Source organism: Aspergillus lentulus (assembly GCF_001445615.1).
Source record: "Aspergillus lentulus DNA, contig: Alt08, strain: IFM 54703, whole genome shotgun sequence".
Lineage (NCBI taxonomy): Eukaryota > Fungi > Ascomycota > Eurotiomycetes > Eurotiales > Aspergillaceae > Aspergillus > Aspergillus lentulus.
In genome coordinates this window covers 4,902,313-4,915,529 of record NW_028322118.1, presented here as the reverse complement: position 1 = coordinate 4,915,529, position 13,217 = coordinate 4,902,313, and the positions used below count along the sequence as shown (strand labels likewise).

At 48.7% G+C, this 13,217-nt stretch overlaps 7 protein-coding genes across 7 annotated transcripts; 6 read left to right on the top strand and 1 right to left on the bottom strand.

Annotated features, from left to right (window-relative positions):
- Positions 1–1,236: 1,236 nt before the first annotated feature.
- ALT_4801 (uncharacterized protein) lies at positions 1,237–2,538 on the bottom strand (the record flags this gene model as incomplete). The annotated part of the gene is made up of 3 exons (XM_089599802.1): positions 1,237–1,751; positions 1,815–2,462; positions 2,511–2,538. The coding sequence occupies 3 exons, from the start codon at positions 2,536–2,538 to the stop codon at positions 1,237–1,239; spliced, it is 1,191 nt and encodes a 396-aa protein (XP_089456140.1).
- Positions 2,539–3,001: 463 nt separating this feature from the next.
- On the top strand, positions 3,002–5,282 carry ALT_4800 (Hsp70 family protein; the record flags this gene model as incomplete). Its single annotated transcript, XM_033556924.2, has 11 exons — positions 3,002–3,057; positions 3,107–3,671; positions 3,721–3,765; positions 3,816–3,882; positions 3,937–4,201; positions 4,258–4,357; positions 4,418–4,515; positions 4,575–4,592; positions 4,646–4,826; positions 4,887–5,031; positions 5,086–5,282. The coding sequence occupies 11 exons, from the start codon at positions 3,002–3,004 to the stop codon at positions 5,280–5,282; spliced, it is 1,737 nt and encodes a 578-aa protein (XP_033412815.2).
- Positions 5,283–5,885: 603 nt separating this feature from the next.
- On the top strand, positions 5,886–6,747 carry ALT_4799 (GNAT family N-acetyltransferase; the record flags this gene model as incomplete). Its single annotated transcript, XM_033556923.1, has 3 exons — positions 5,886–5,957; positions 6,011–6,313; positions 6,361–6,747. 3 exons carry the CDS (start codon positions 5,886–5,888, stop codon positions 6,745–6,747), a joined length of 762 nt encoding a protein of 253 aa, XP_033412814.1.
- A 1,263-nt stretch (positions 6,748–8,010) lies between these two features.
- Positions 8,011–8,241, top strand: ALT_4798 (uncharacterized protein; the record flags this gene model as incomplete). The annotated part of the gene is made up of 1 exon (XM_033556922.2): positions 8,011–8,241. One exon carries the CDS (start codon positions 8,011–8,013, stop codon positions 8,239–8,241), a length of 231 nt encoding a protein of 76 aa, XP_033412813.2.
- An 830-nt stretch (positions 8,242–9,071) lies between these two features.
- Positions 9,072–9,833, top strand: ALT_4797 (glutathione S-transferase family protein; the record flags this gene model as incomplete). Its single annotated transcript, XM_033556921.2, has 2 exons — positions 9,072–9,224; positions 9,273–9,833. The coding sequence occupies 2 exons, from the start codon at positions 9,072–9,074 to the stop codon at positions 9,831–9,833; spliced, it is 714 nt and encodes a 237-aa protein (XP_033412812.1).
- A 226-nt stretch (positions 9,834–10,059) lies between these two features.
- Positions 10,060–10,629, top strand: ALT_4796 (uncharacterized protein; the record flags this gene model as incomplete). The annotated part of the gene is made up of 1 exon (XM_033556920.2): positions 10,060–10,629. One exon carries the CDS (start codon positions 10,060–10,062, stop codon positions 10,627–10,629), a length of 570 nt encoding a protein of 189 aa, XP_033412811.2.
- Positions 10,630–11,158: 529 nt separating this feature from the next.
- On the top strand, positions 11,159–12,838 carry ALT_4795 (SGNH/GDSL hydrolase family protein; the record flags this gene model as incomplete). Its single annotated transcript, XM_089599801.1, has 9 exons — positions 11,159–11,360; positions 11,407–11,413; positions 11,461–11,497; positions 11,543–11,595; positions 11,639–11,741; positions 11,811–11,968; positions 12,018–12,213; positions 12,257–12,493; positions 12,536–12,838. The coding sequence occupies 9 exons, from the start codon at positions 11,159–11,161 to the stop codon at positions 12,836–12,838; spliced, it is 1,296 nt and encodes a 431-aa protein (XP_089456139.1).
- Positions 12,839–13,217: the final 379 nt, after the last annotated feature.

The following is a 13,217-nucleotide window of genomic DNA, read 5'->3' as shown; positions in this document are numbered from 1 at the left end:
GCACAATTGGTGGAGAAATGCTCGTCACGATGGTAAGTTTCAATTCTACAGATTCGAAGTGCCGGAATGTCGATTAGAGGCATAAATGTGCATGTCCATGACATGGCTCTGCTCTCAAAGTTTCGATCCACAGCTGAGATGCAAGGTGACCTAGGAGGAATCGACCTTGCCACGAGCACTAGCCTTAGATCTCCCAAGTAACATCGGATCGGAGTAGTCAAAGTCGAACAGATGCCATTCAAACCGAGCTCAGTTTCAGATTGCCTCTCTTTGATTACGTTACGTGTAGGACAAAGTCGATTCCCCGACCGGTTTCGCAGGAATAAAACTACTACAACAGGCAGGGAGGATTGACGCCTCGGGGGTTAAAATACCAGACCAAGACGCACTGTTCAGCCAGCCAAGGCCCGTAAGAACAGGCAATGGCCATCCAAAATTCGTCCTCCATCCATAATGGATACCGTTATACAGGATCTACAGGGTTCAGCCCACGTTTTCCAGGGCGCTCAGACGCCGGTTCCGGTTTGCATCAGAAGAAAAATTACGTGAGGCTGGTACTAGATTACTGACCTCGGCTTCACCTTAATGCAATAGTGGAAGAATCCGGAAGAGCATACTAGGGGACTGATTATGCATGCCGGAAGCCTCCATATTCTGATATCAATCTCGGTGCTCGGGTGCCGCGCGACGAAGTGCAAGAATAAGCGGCCAAACGCGCCAATGGGGATACAACGATGTTAATCTATGACTTTCGAACGTGTAGGTGGCGTAATTGAATGACACGACTGAGAATTACTTGATCAGCCGTGTGATCCTGCCTGGGACAACCCAGTGAATGCCATCAAGCAGCAGGTCCAGGCGACTGGGACGTGATGGCAGTAGATATAAAACTAGAGAACTGACTATGCATATCTGAAGCTTTCATATTCCGGGTTCCGTTTACTTGTGATATGAATCTCGACCCTCTGGTGAAATGCGTTGGAATGCACGATCAAGCAAACAGGAATACAAACTGGGAGTGCGACGACTATGTGACACATCAAAATACTTGCTGGGAGCAGGGGAAACAGGACGTTAGATACATTAGTTGCTCCAATACCCAAAAGAGCCAGAGAATGTATGTTTACTAGAAGACCAAGGAAAACATAGGACACAATGGGAGATATCTGATAAGCGCATAAAACATCACAGGAATATGAACCTCTTCGCAGGGAGTAAATCGTAAAAGGTCGCATTTCATTCAAGGCCAAGATGGGTTTGCAAGTAAATGCGGGAGAATCCTCGGACCTGGCTACAGACACCAGCCTCATCTTGACGGACGGGAGCTGTTTCTGTTCCTGGGCTGGAGTCCTTCACGGAAGCTTCGTCCATCTTAGTCCAGACTGTCTCAGGGTAGAGGAGAACGTCCCCCTTCCAAAGTCCTGGCCACAGACAATGCTCAACAACAGCGCCTTCGCCTTCTTGTCCCGTCACGCTTTGCATTGTGCTAGATATGAATCTGTGGCCCGAGGGGGTATGTGAGAATTTATAGCGGGCTGACTGTCGCTCGAGGCGTCGCTTAAAGTCCACACAGCTTTGGAAGAGTTCATATACCTTCTTTTCTCTCAATCCGGCATCAGCAGATGCGCAGGAGCCGAGTTGCTCGATTCCTCTCATGCAGTTCATGGCTGCGTCGTCCAGATATCCTTTGGTGACAGATTGGATGCCCATGCTGGTTGCTGAGCGCCAGTTGTCAGCCACATGACCTGGACCTGGACAAGCAATCGTCAGCAGCTGTGGTTGAATTGATAAGGACTGTTGGAGCAAGAACATACATTTGTCAAAAATCTCCGACTCCATGGTGATCAGGCTATACTCAATGTCCGCGTTCCTGACTCCGAACATGTATACGTCAAAGAAATAGTAGAAGAGATATGAGGTGACGAATGCCCGGATGAAAGCCCAGTTTTGATGCATACTCTGCAGCTTGTTGATAATTCCCATACTGTACGGCACATCCAGGGGTTCCAGCTGCGGGAGACTTTGCAGACGACTCGGATCCTTGAAGCTGCCCTTGACCCAAACGTCCAGCTTTTGGCTGAGATTGGCCATAATTTGAACGACTTCGTCATCATTAAGAATGTCCGGATGGTATTGCATGGCATTCAGTCGTTTCGTAAGCTCAGCAATGTGCTGATCTTTCTGCATCAATAGTTTCGAGGCTTCGTGATGAATCTCTTCAATTTCCTCCTTTTGCCTGCGACATTTTTCCTCTGCTTGCTGTACCCGATGATAGACTTGGTCGATGTCGTTAAAAAGGCGTGCGCGACTTCTCTCATGCCAGCCCTCGTCCATCGCGCCTCTGGTGTCCGTTGCCGCTTTTGCGATCAGTTGATTGCCGCTGCGCTCTGTATGTGAGCGAGACTGCCGTCCTTTCTCCGCTTGAGCTTTGCGTTGTTGAGGAATCGATTGCTTGTGCTCTACTGTAAGGTTAGTTGTGCCTCAAATAAAATGCGACTGAGGTTATATACCTAGTTCGATAACTGAGCCATCGTTCATTCCAGGGCCAAGCCGGAAAGAGGAGAGCCACGAAAGAATATCACAAATGGAGTGAGAGGAAGTAAAAACTTACGATTATCTGAATTGTTCAATTATAACAATCCAACAAGGACTGCTATTTGACTGATGAACTGAGAGTGATCTCAGGCATGAGCAGGAAGTGAGTTGAACAAGCTGCAAGGCTTCTTGATGATAAGATCAACCCTTGATCACAATCTCCTACCTAATCTTCTCAACTACACTCCTGAATAACCACTTTGTCTGCACTCGTTTGAAAAGTCTACTTAGTCTCATTCATTCCTTACAGCAATCTCCAACACCTTTCGAGTCGTCTTCCCAGCCACTATTCCTCCCAGCCCGATCTCTTTACTTGTCCCTTACAAAGCTACTCTGCAGACGTTAAGTCTTCATTCACCTCTTTCTCCTATTCCTTGCCGTCGAATCGACCTCAGTCTTTATCAAAATGACCGGAGGTGCGCGTATTGTCGTGGGTATCGACTTTGGCACGACGTACAGCGGGTAAATATCTCCCGTTCATTCGATGGCTTCCGAATACTCACCTTTCCAGTGTCGCCTTTGCTCTTGAGTCCAGTCCTGACGATGTTGAGGTTGTCAGAGTCTGGCCAGGAGCGAGAAAGAGTGAGTTCAAAGTTTTGAACCCCAGCAATCAAGAGCTCATATTCGCAGGAACAACGCCCAAAGTACCTACAACTATCTCCTATGAGAACGGAAAGCTCCTGTGGGGCTATCAGACACCGATGTTTGGCGAGGTCGTTCGCGGTATCAAGCTTCTGCTTGACCCGACTCAGGAAATTGATTACACGCCTGCAGTGCAGTCAAAGGAGATATTAGCAAAGTATGACAAAGAACCAGTTGACGTTGCTCGCGATTACCTTCAGCTTCTGGTCAATTCGGCAAAGGAGACCCTCCGCCGTCGGTTCGGGAATGCTTTGGATAGCATGGAGATTCGGTTTGTACTGACGGTGCCTGCTGTTTGGACTGACAAAGCCAAGAACATAACCCTAACTGCAGCGACTGATGCCGGCATTTCTGCGCTCGATGTGACCCTGGTATCGGAGCCCGAAGCAGCGGCTCTGTCATGCCTCAACGCAATCCAACCCAATACCATTGAGGTAATTACGCTTCGGAAAATCAAGGAACACCGCGCTGACTATTGATCAGAACGGCGACGTGGTTATAATATGCGATGCGGGTGGTGGTACGGTGGTAGGTGATGTCCAAGACGGCGATGAACAAGACGATATTTACTTAAGCAGGACTTGATCTCGTACCGGGTGAAGAGCATCAATCCTCTTGAATTAATGGAAGTCACAGAAGGAACTGGTATATCTACTGCCGAAATCCCGTTGTGAAGCAATGCTTACTAGCTGAACTTAGGGGCAATATGCGGATCTGTACTTCTTGATAAGCGGTTTGAAAGCTATCTGGTCGGACTTTTTGGGGAGAAAACATACCAGAGCGTATCCCACAGAACTCGTGAGACAGCGTTGAATTACTGGCAGGACTTTGTGAAGCCAAATTTTGCCGGTCTCTCGATTGAAGATGATGACGAATATTCCGAAGTGGACTACTCCGTGCCTATAAGCGGTGTTGGTGACAAGCCAGAGATAGGACTGGAGGGAGGATTCTTGAATATAACAAAGTACGTCGGTCTAGATCTCATCAGTGACACCACATGGATAGACTGACCACGAATAGGGAGAACGTCGGGGGCATATTTCTTCCTGTCGTCGATGAAGTTGAAAGACTGGTACAAGACCAGATGGTACAAATATCCATGGCTGGAATGCGGGCCAAGGTGAGCGAAACTACCAGGTAGTTTCGACCTTTACAGCCACTTACAATTGATCTTAAACAGGCTATCTTTTTGGTTGGAGGCTTTGGTTCTTCCGAATATCTCTTCCGACGATTGCAATCCGCCGTGGTGAATGTGACTGTGATGCAGCCCCCTAATGCGTGAGTCTTTCGCGATGATATTAAATACCCACACAAAGCACATACTGACACTGCTGCAGATGGTCCGCCGTTGTTCGGTAGGTTTCCCAATCTTCTGCTACAACCATTGACCTCCCTAACAAGATTCCAGTGGAGCGGTTCTGCGAGGGCTAGGAGGGAATCAGGTAGGAGAGCGAATTGCTCGATGCCACTACGGCATCAAATTTGACATCGAGTACAATCCGCGGCGTCATAATGCAGCGGACAAATACTGGAACGCGTTGACTGAAAAGTGGTACGTGGGCAACCGCATGAAGTGGTACATTGAAAAGGTGAGGATATGCCCATGCCCCAACTGGTCAATTGGATTTCCCCTAATTGATCTATATCAGGGGAAGCCTATCTCTGAGGACAAGCCGATCAGAATGAGCTGGTCCCGTAACCTGCCAAAGGTGTCTTGCATAGAAAAACTGAAACAAGTCACCACTTCGCTGTACATCTGCAACCTCGACGACGCACCAGATCATCTCACTGAGGGTATGATGGAATAGCACACATTGCTGTTGACTGCTTGCTAACCTTATGGTCTAGATGTCTTCAAGGTCTGCACTTTGGAGGCAAACCTCAGCGCAATTCCACGCAACTTGTTCCGCAGTAAAACGAATTACGCGGGAGAGGAGTACTACACAATCCCTTTTCAGATTGCCATGACACCTACTTCTGCCTCTATTTTGTTTAATCTTGAGTTCAACGGAGTGTCTTATGGATCGGTGCAGGCCAAGTATTAAGTTGTGGCCTTCTTGCTTCTTGCAGCGTCGCGTTCATTGCTCGCCATATTCACCGGAATTGGTTCTTAGATCTACATGTCAGCATTGTTTTCCAACTTATCAAGGATGCACATCATATGCAGGGTCTTCTGGGCACAATTTGGCAGTTTGTTTCACTCTTCTATGCTTCTGGCTTTTTGAAGTTGGCAGTGCAATTCACAAGGGTCGACTTCCACGCGTCAATTTGATAGTACTTTGACGAAACAAGCACTGTAGAGGCTCCGATGTAGCATGCCGCTTAAAAGGCACTTTTGCAGTCCGAAACAAGTAGACCGTAAGCAGACAAATATCCACTTTCAATACGAGCATCCATCGATCTAGTCAGCATGCCAAGACTTTTCGGCCTAGAAAAGCCTCTTTGCCATCAGATGCTTTTTCCTCCTTCATTTGATCATTTTGATGCTCTTGGCGCACCGCATCGCAGCCCTGTGAGTCAGAACGTCCCGTCAAGCGGAGAATTCGAAACTGCCGATTTCGCCAAATACAACGGACCGACTCTTACTAGATCTTGACCGAGTCTGAGAGTACGCTGTATTTTCCCATCACGCCCCTGAATCTTTCAACATGGACAATTTCTACTTTCCGCTAGACCTGTCAAAACTGGAAAATGACCGTCTCCGACTAGTCCCATTTGATGTAATCGCTCGCTACTTCTCAACCTGCTACGACCACTAACCTCACAGTTGTAGTCTAATTTCGAGGAGCTGTCAGCGACATACGTGAAACTGTCGTCGGAATCCCCCGAAGTCTTCCAATATCTTCCCTATGGACCGTTCGAAAGCCCCGTCGCATATGACCAGTGGTATAGCAATCGCATTCGCCCCGCCAAAGAATCGATCATCTTCGCCATCATCCTCAAAGCCGGCATCGTCAGAAAGCGAAAGTCTGGCTCCGATGAGTTTGAGGAGCTGAAAGTGGAGGATGGTACCTTTGCAGGGACCACCGGCCTGATCAGGGCGGATCCAGACAACTCTGTTGTCGAGGTGGGAAATGTAGGTATTCTTGCGTACTTGCCATGTAGACCTACTTACCCGCATAGGTTGTGATTCTTCCACGATTTCATCGAACATTTGTGGGAACGGCAGCCCACACGCTCCTTCTGAACCATATGTTGGATCCTCCACCTAATGGACTCCATCTCCGACGCGTCCAATGGCAGGCCTTCAGCGGCAATCAGGCCTCGATTGCCGCGGCGCAGCGCCTCGGTTTCCAGCTTGAGGGCATCATTCGCTGGCAACGAGTGCTGCCAGAGGGCAAGAAGGGAAATGAGAACGGTGTCATTGACGACAAAATGCCTGGGTTGGACCCAACTGGTCAGAAAAAGCTTGGGCCGGGCCGTCACTCGGCGATGTTGAGTTTGTGTTGGGATGATTGGGAGAATGGAGCGAGGGAGAGACTGCATGCTCTGTCGCAGAAATATACCTAGCTTGCAGCGTGAAGCCTAGCCTTTTAGTGCTAATCAACTCCTCTCTCTTCTATGCAATGATCGTGCAATTTGAACTCTAGCAAGCCACATGCACCGCCTTGTTTCGTTGTCTAAAGACAGGTTTGTCAACAGAGGCAGTCAATGCGAGAATGGCGGCTATGCAATTGGATACTACTTATCTATGAAGACTGGTTGGTAAATTTGACTCAAAGCCTCCGAAATCGCTGTCGAAGAACGCGCATGATGGAAAACTTGAGGCTTTCAATCTATCGGCTTATTGGCCAGCTCGGCCAAGGATCGTATTTGCGGAATACTTATCATAGGGAGGTTATGGAGAAATTAGAAGTAGAAATCATTCTCGGACTGATGCCGAATATTGAGTCATGCACTGCCCAGTGGATATGGGGAAAGACACATGCACATTGACACTCCAAAGCAAGTATCTCTTGGCTGGTTTGAATTACGTCGATTTCACCTTGGATAAAATATTCAAGGGCTATTAATAAGCCCATGTCGACATTTAAAGAAACGCACAGATGCGGATCCATACTTTGATCAAGCCTGCCAAGATTATTAACTGTATACGAACTACGGAGCCATACAAACTTCCCATTCCAAATTGACTAGATCCATGCGCTTAATAAGATTTCTCGTATTTTAACTCGCCTTGCAGCCTGAGTCACCTTCACCGATCTCAGACATCCTTTGGGATTGTTTCTCAACCATTCAAAATTGGCACTTGACACGCCTTTGAAGGCTCGGCATCGAGCCACCAGCAGCACCAGTGGGCCAGATACGAGGCACTATGCCAAACTCAGGCCCCGATGACTCCATTATGGCTGGTTTGCAGAATTTGCAGAATTTGCAGGTGATTCTGCCTATTACTCAAACATTGTGTCCAGGCTCGAATTTGCGTCATTCTTTGTGTTTGTCATATTTGGTGAGTTTGTCATCCATGACGATGAGTGAACTGATATCCTGCCTTGAGGGAGGAAAGATGTATATAAAGATCCAAAGATCTCTGTTGAGAGTTATCTTCATCAAGAATATACATCCAGCATCAAATTAACAATCATCTCAGTCAATTGTGATCGTCTCAGTTGTCTACCTCGAGCTCTCGAAGAGATCCCAAAATATCATAAAGCACTTCCTATTCATACATTGCGCGGCCACTACAAAGCAATCCTCCACCTGAGCACTACCAAGCGAAACAAAACCAATATACAAAACACCGAGTCCTCCAAAGAACATAACCGCGTCAACATGTCGCCCAAGTCCTTCAAGTCCACCACCACCATGGACAGCGCCTCAACACACACAACATCCTCCACAACCTCGACGCTCAAGGGCATGTTCACAAGGTCACTGAAGCTGAAGGCCGCCGAGAAGGCGCCTTCAGATCCTAAGCTTCCAAGCAAGAAGTCACCAGTAAAGGACTACACCGCTGCAGCCGTTCACCACGAGGCTGTTGCTCAGTACCTGGCCCTTCGGTGATCTGTGTCTTCGAAACGAATATTAAATTGCATGACTTACGGAAATTTATGGCTTTGACTGCGCCGGCGCTATTGGAAATAATATAATGTCAGGAGGGTGATGTGATGTATCTATTTTGTTGCTTCTCGAACTACGATGAGAGCTTGCATCCTTGACGGGGAAGGTTTTGGGGTTTTTATGTATATAGAGCTTCGAATTTGGTATAATCTAACTAATAATGAGTTGAGAATTATGGTCTCTTGAATCATTTCTGTGTAGCAAGCTTGTGACGCTCTGACGCATGTGGAGGCGTGACACGATAAGCTTACCTGAGGCAGGACTAGCAGGGATATCTACAAGGGTAATATCCTCATGGTGTGGCTCGGATCTGGTCTTCGTGTTGTACAAATGGAATTTACTACAAGAACTGCAGTTGATGGTACTTTAATCTCCTTAAAGCAGTCTCCTTCCGGGTCGTCATCTGCTATACCCGAGACCTCTGCAGGTCTGAAGCCACACATACGCAAGTTCTCCGTTACTGCAAGCTCCGGCGCCTCAGAGCTGTTTTTCCAGTATATCAAAACATGCGAACAGACTCGTCGTGCTTTCAGCTTATTGTGATGAATATGTTGGCAATAAGATTAAGCGGGGCATTTATTGATAAGCAATGGCATTCTTCTCCACAATTCCCACACTAAACTACTGGAATCTATCGTCATTGCCCCTCACTATGGCCACATTCCGCAGGCTTATAAATCCAATTTGATTGTTGTGCTTGCTATATAAACCAAGTAATTCACTCATTCCTGGGTAGTCAACAATCTCACCATCCGCGAACTTAGAACAGCAACATGTCCGCTCCAAAAATCACCCTCTACACCAACCACCGATGCCCCTGGGCCCACAGAGCGCATATCGCCCTCAAGGAGCTCGGCCTTGACTACGAAGAGGTTATCATCGATCTGAACACACCTCGGGAGCCATGGTATCTTGAGATCAACCCGGTAGGACCGCTTCCTCTTTGAGAATGACCGTTACTCTAACAACTATAGCGCGGCCTCGTTCCCACCATCTCCTACAACGGCAACATCATCACCGAGTCAGCCATCGTCGCCCAGTTCCTCGCAGACGCGCACCCATCCCACCTCGTCCCTCCCTCCAACAGCGTCGAAGGCGCCCTGCAGCGCGCACGCATCGCCTTCTTCGTCGATACCTTCCTCAGCAAGGTCCAGCCGCATGTAATGGCCTCTCAGCGTGCCACAAGCGACGAGGACCGCGCCGCAGCAGGCGAGGCTATCGTCGCAGCGATCGAGAAAGAGATTGAACCCATTCTGGCCTCGCAGAAGGGATCCGGGCCATTCTTCGGCGGGAGTGAGAAGTTGACCCTGGCGGAGGTCTTGACTGGTTCGTTCCTGCTGCGGTTGCTTGCGCTCCATAAGCCTGAGCATGGACTGTTGAGGGAGGACTTGCCTGAGCTGTTGGAGAAGCGGACTCCGGCGTTTACGAAGTGGGCCAAGGCGACGGTGCAGCAGGAGAGCGTGAACTTTATCTGGGATGAGAAGAGCGTTGTGGAGCAGACGAAGAAGAAGATTGCGTCGCTGGCTAAGAAGTGATCAACCTGGAGTATGTCAGTATTTGAATAACGGCCTATTATGATATGATTTGTCTTGCTATCAATAACTGGATTTTTCTTAACGTCATTTGTAATCTGACATGCTGTATTGCTTATGAGGCACACGAAAGGCATGGCGGCACCTCGTATTCGTTCTAAAAATAAACCAACGGAAATTTGTCTAGATGTAACACCCTGTCATTGCTGACGCTCAGTCAACCTTCATCATGGATGCGTCCAATATCAACGACATCACACAAGACGCCCGTCTACGGGTCCTCGGCGGACTCTACTCCCAGGCCGAAATCCTCCAGCAGCTCATCGACATCTACGAACTCCCGGAGCACGGCACAACCGTGGTCAAAGAACTGATTCAATCCCTCTGGAACCAGCAACTAGAAGAAGAGGCAACATGGCCCGATGAACCCACCCTCGTCGAAAAGCTCCAAACCGCGTTCTCCCGTCTAGAAGACGAAGACGGCATCATCTGTCGCATAGATTTCACCTGCTGTCAGACCTGCGGGAATGCCGAGATTGGCGGGGAAGCGAATGAATCACACATTGGGTACTGCTTCTTCCATCAGCAGGATACAGAGACAGCAGTCAAAGGCGGGGGGCTATCGCTGCGATACGGAGATTTCGAAGAGGATAGTAACAACGAGACCGTGGTGAATATTGGCCGGAAAATCGTCGCACGGCTACGAGAGGAAGGGCTTAATGTGGACTGGGCTGAGGATCCGAAGAAGACCATCAAGCTTGATCCGTTCCAGTGGCGCGTTCGTCTTAATCGGTCGTGATCTGTGTCCATGCTGGCTATGTAGCGGGTTTATTCATTGTTCCTGGCTATCCTAGCGGTTCACGGAGGGATCGTGAAGTTTGGGCCTCAGCCATAGAAAGATCGGGCCACTCGATGGTAGTTCAGCAATGAGGATGTGTGCAAAAGAGTTATAGGGTTGCCCCTCCTCCTGATCTCCAAAGACCGCAAATGAAGTATTTCTGCTGGTGACTGATATATTCAGACCGGCGGAAACGGCGTTCTTCCCGATCGAGCACGGAGAAAAATGCCGCTGCACAGTTCAGGCTGAATTGCCAGTGACAATTAATGTATACTACATATACCCCTCAGTATTCTACATGAATAATTCAGCCACCAATCATGCTCTTTGCTTCATTCGATCTGAAGAGAATATGGTACTTGGGACAGGCTGCTTTGCGGGGTCGTACATTGGAGCGAGGAGACATGCATGAGTATATATATTGAAAAGGAGATGCGACCGCAGACTAGTTGAATATACTTCAGGTACTTTGAGAATTGGGGCCGTCAAAATGCGAGCTCTTGCTTTCCTTTTGCTCTTCACTTGGCTATTCGGTGCATCAGCAACGATTCTTGAGAATGGCCAGGCGCGGTTGAACCCGTATCCGGGGCAAACCGAGGTCATTACGTTAGACAAAAAGACATGGAGGACCTACAAGCCTGGTGTAAAGGAGATTTCCTACAAGGGGAGATGGGATGATAAGCATATTTCGTGTGAGTCCAACAGAAGGACATAAAGAAGAATCACTGATAAGAGTAGGGTGGTCGTATGTACAGCAGTCACTGCAACTTGACTCTCGTTCACATTTCCTAGGGCTCCTGGATTCAAGCTTGCATTCACTGGTGAAAGGGTACGAAGGCCTTTCATGGAATGAGAGGATAGACTAACAGAATAGCTCGCCTTGTCCTTTGGCCAATACACCAGTCAAGGAGTCCTCGTGGCATACAGGTATGTCGGATGCCGGGTCTCATGCAAGGCTAATTTGTTGCAGACTGGGTGGCCAGGACTGGCAATTCTCCAATGTCACTGCCAACGCCACATATCAATTCATTGGTCCTACCACGACGGGGCTCAATCTCACTAACGCTGGCGACGTAAAGACCTTTGAACTGAGAGGTAGACACGTACAGGACGCTCATATAAGATCTTGCTAACCTTGGCAGTTACGAACTGGGCCTATGGATACGTTTCCCGGCTCCCTAGACAGCAGGAATTTACTGACAACAAGCACGATCCAGTTGGCCGGTGTATCCGTTGCGGCAGATGCAAAGATCTCCAGGGTCCCCGAGTACCCGAAGATGGTGGAAATCATCGGAGACTCGTAGGTGCACATAACATGTTCCAGAAACGTGACATACTGATCACTGTAGGCTGAGCTCCGGTGACTACGCGACATACGAGGGACTATCCTCATGGGCGTACGATTTTGCAGCAGGACTCGGAAACGTAGAATACTCCATTACTGTGCGTTCTCTTCCTCATCTGCTACATCCAATACTGACCAACAAGGCCTATCCCGGTATCTGCCTCCACGATCAGAATTGCTGGGGGAATCCCCGCGGTCAGGTAAGTGAGGTCCTCCGTTGTCGTCTTCCATACTGACCACCAGGCCTACCAATGGTACCGCACTTCCGACACCTCCTGGCGCGCACACGAGATCTATGGCGACAATCCACCCAGGTGGAACTTTGCAGCTCAACGCGCAGCCGATCTGGTGGTCATCAACATTGGCACAAACGACAACAACCCGACAAACAATGTCTCCAGCATAGACTATTACAACGACTATGTCAACCTCGTGGGCAACATCCACAAGATCTGGCCAAAGGCCAATATCGTTCTCATGGTGAGTCTCCCCAACAAAGTACGTACAATGCTAACGATGCAGTCGCTATGGGGCGGTTTCGGAGCTTCGGGGGATACATACGTGCAGGGCCCTATATGGGTGGATGAGATCAAGCGGGTTTACCAGCATTACGAGAAGCAGGGATTCATCCATTATTTCGACACGACGGGGATCCTGCAGCACAACGATATCGCGCCGCAGTGGCATCCAACTGATGTTGGGCACATCAAGATCGCCGCGCATCTAATGCAGTGGGTGAAGTTGAAGTTTGGGTGGGAGTTTGGGGCTACCGGGCCTGAGGTGCATCATGGGACGTTGTACTGGAATGATCAGGCGAATTACTAGTTGTGGCAACTGCGGAAGAAGTCGAACCCTCCGTGTCGTAGAGAGATGAGCTGCAGGTTCTTTGGCCATTCTACTAGGTAGTCTGGGATGCAATCAACTATCCTTGCTGATAGAAACAATACTAGGAATCATTAGCAACTAGACCCAGTCACGGATATATATTATGCAAATGGACCAATAAAGTGTATATTACGTGCGTGGATGGCTGTCCCTGCCTCGTGCACACAGTTACGGTTAAGCTCGCCGGGATGCATACTCCTCGGGTAGTCCCTTCTTTGTGGAGACAAAATATGGGGTAATTTGGTAATTGACTCTTCCTCGGCCTTCCACTCGAAGTGACGACCGTTTAGGGCTTCTGTCAGCTCAGGCCTCTTCTCGG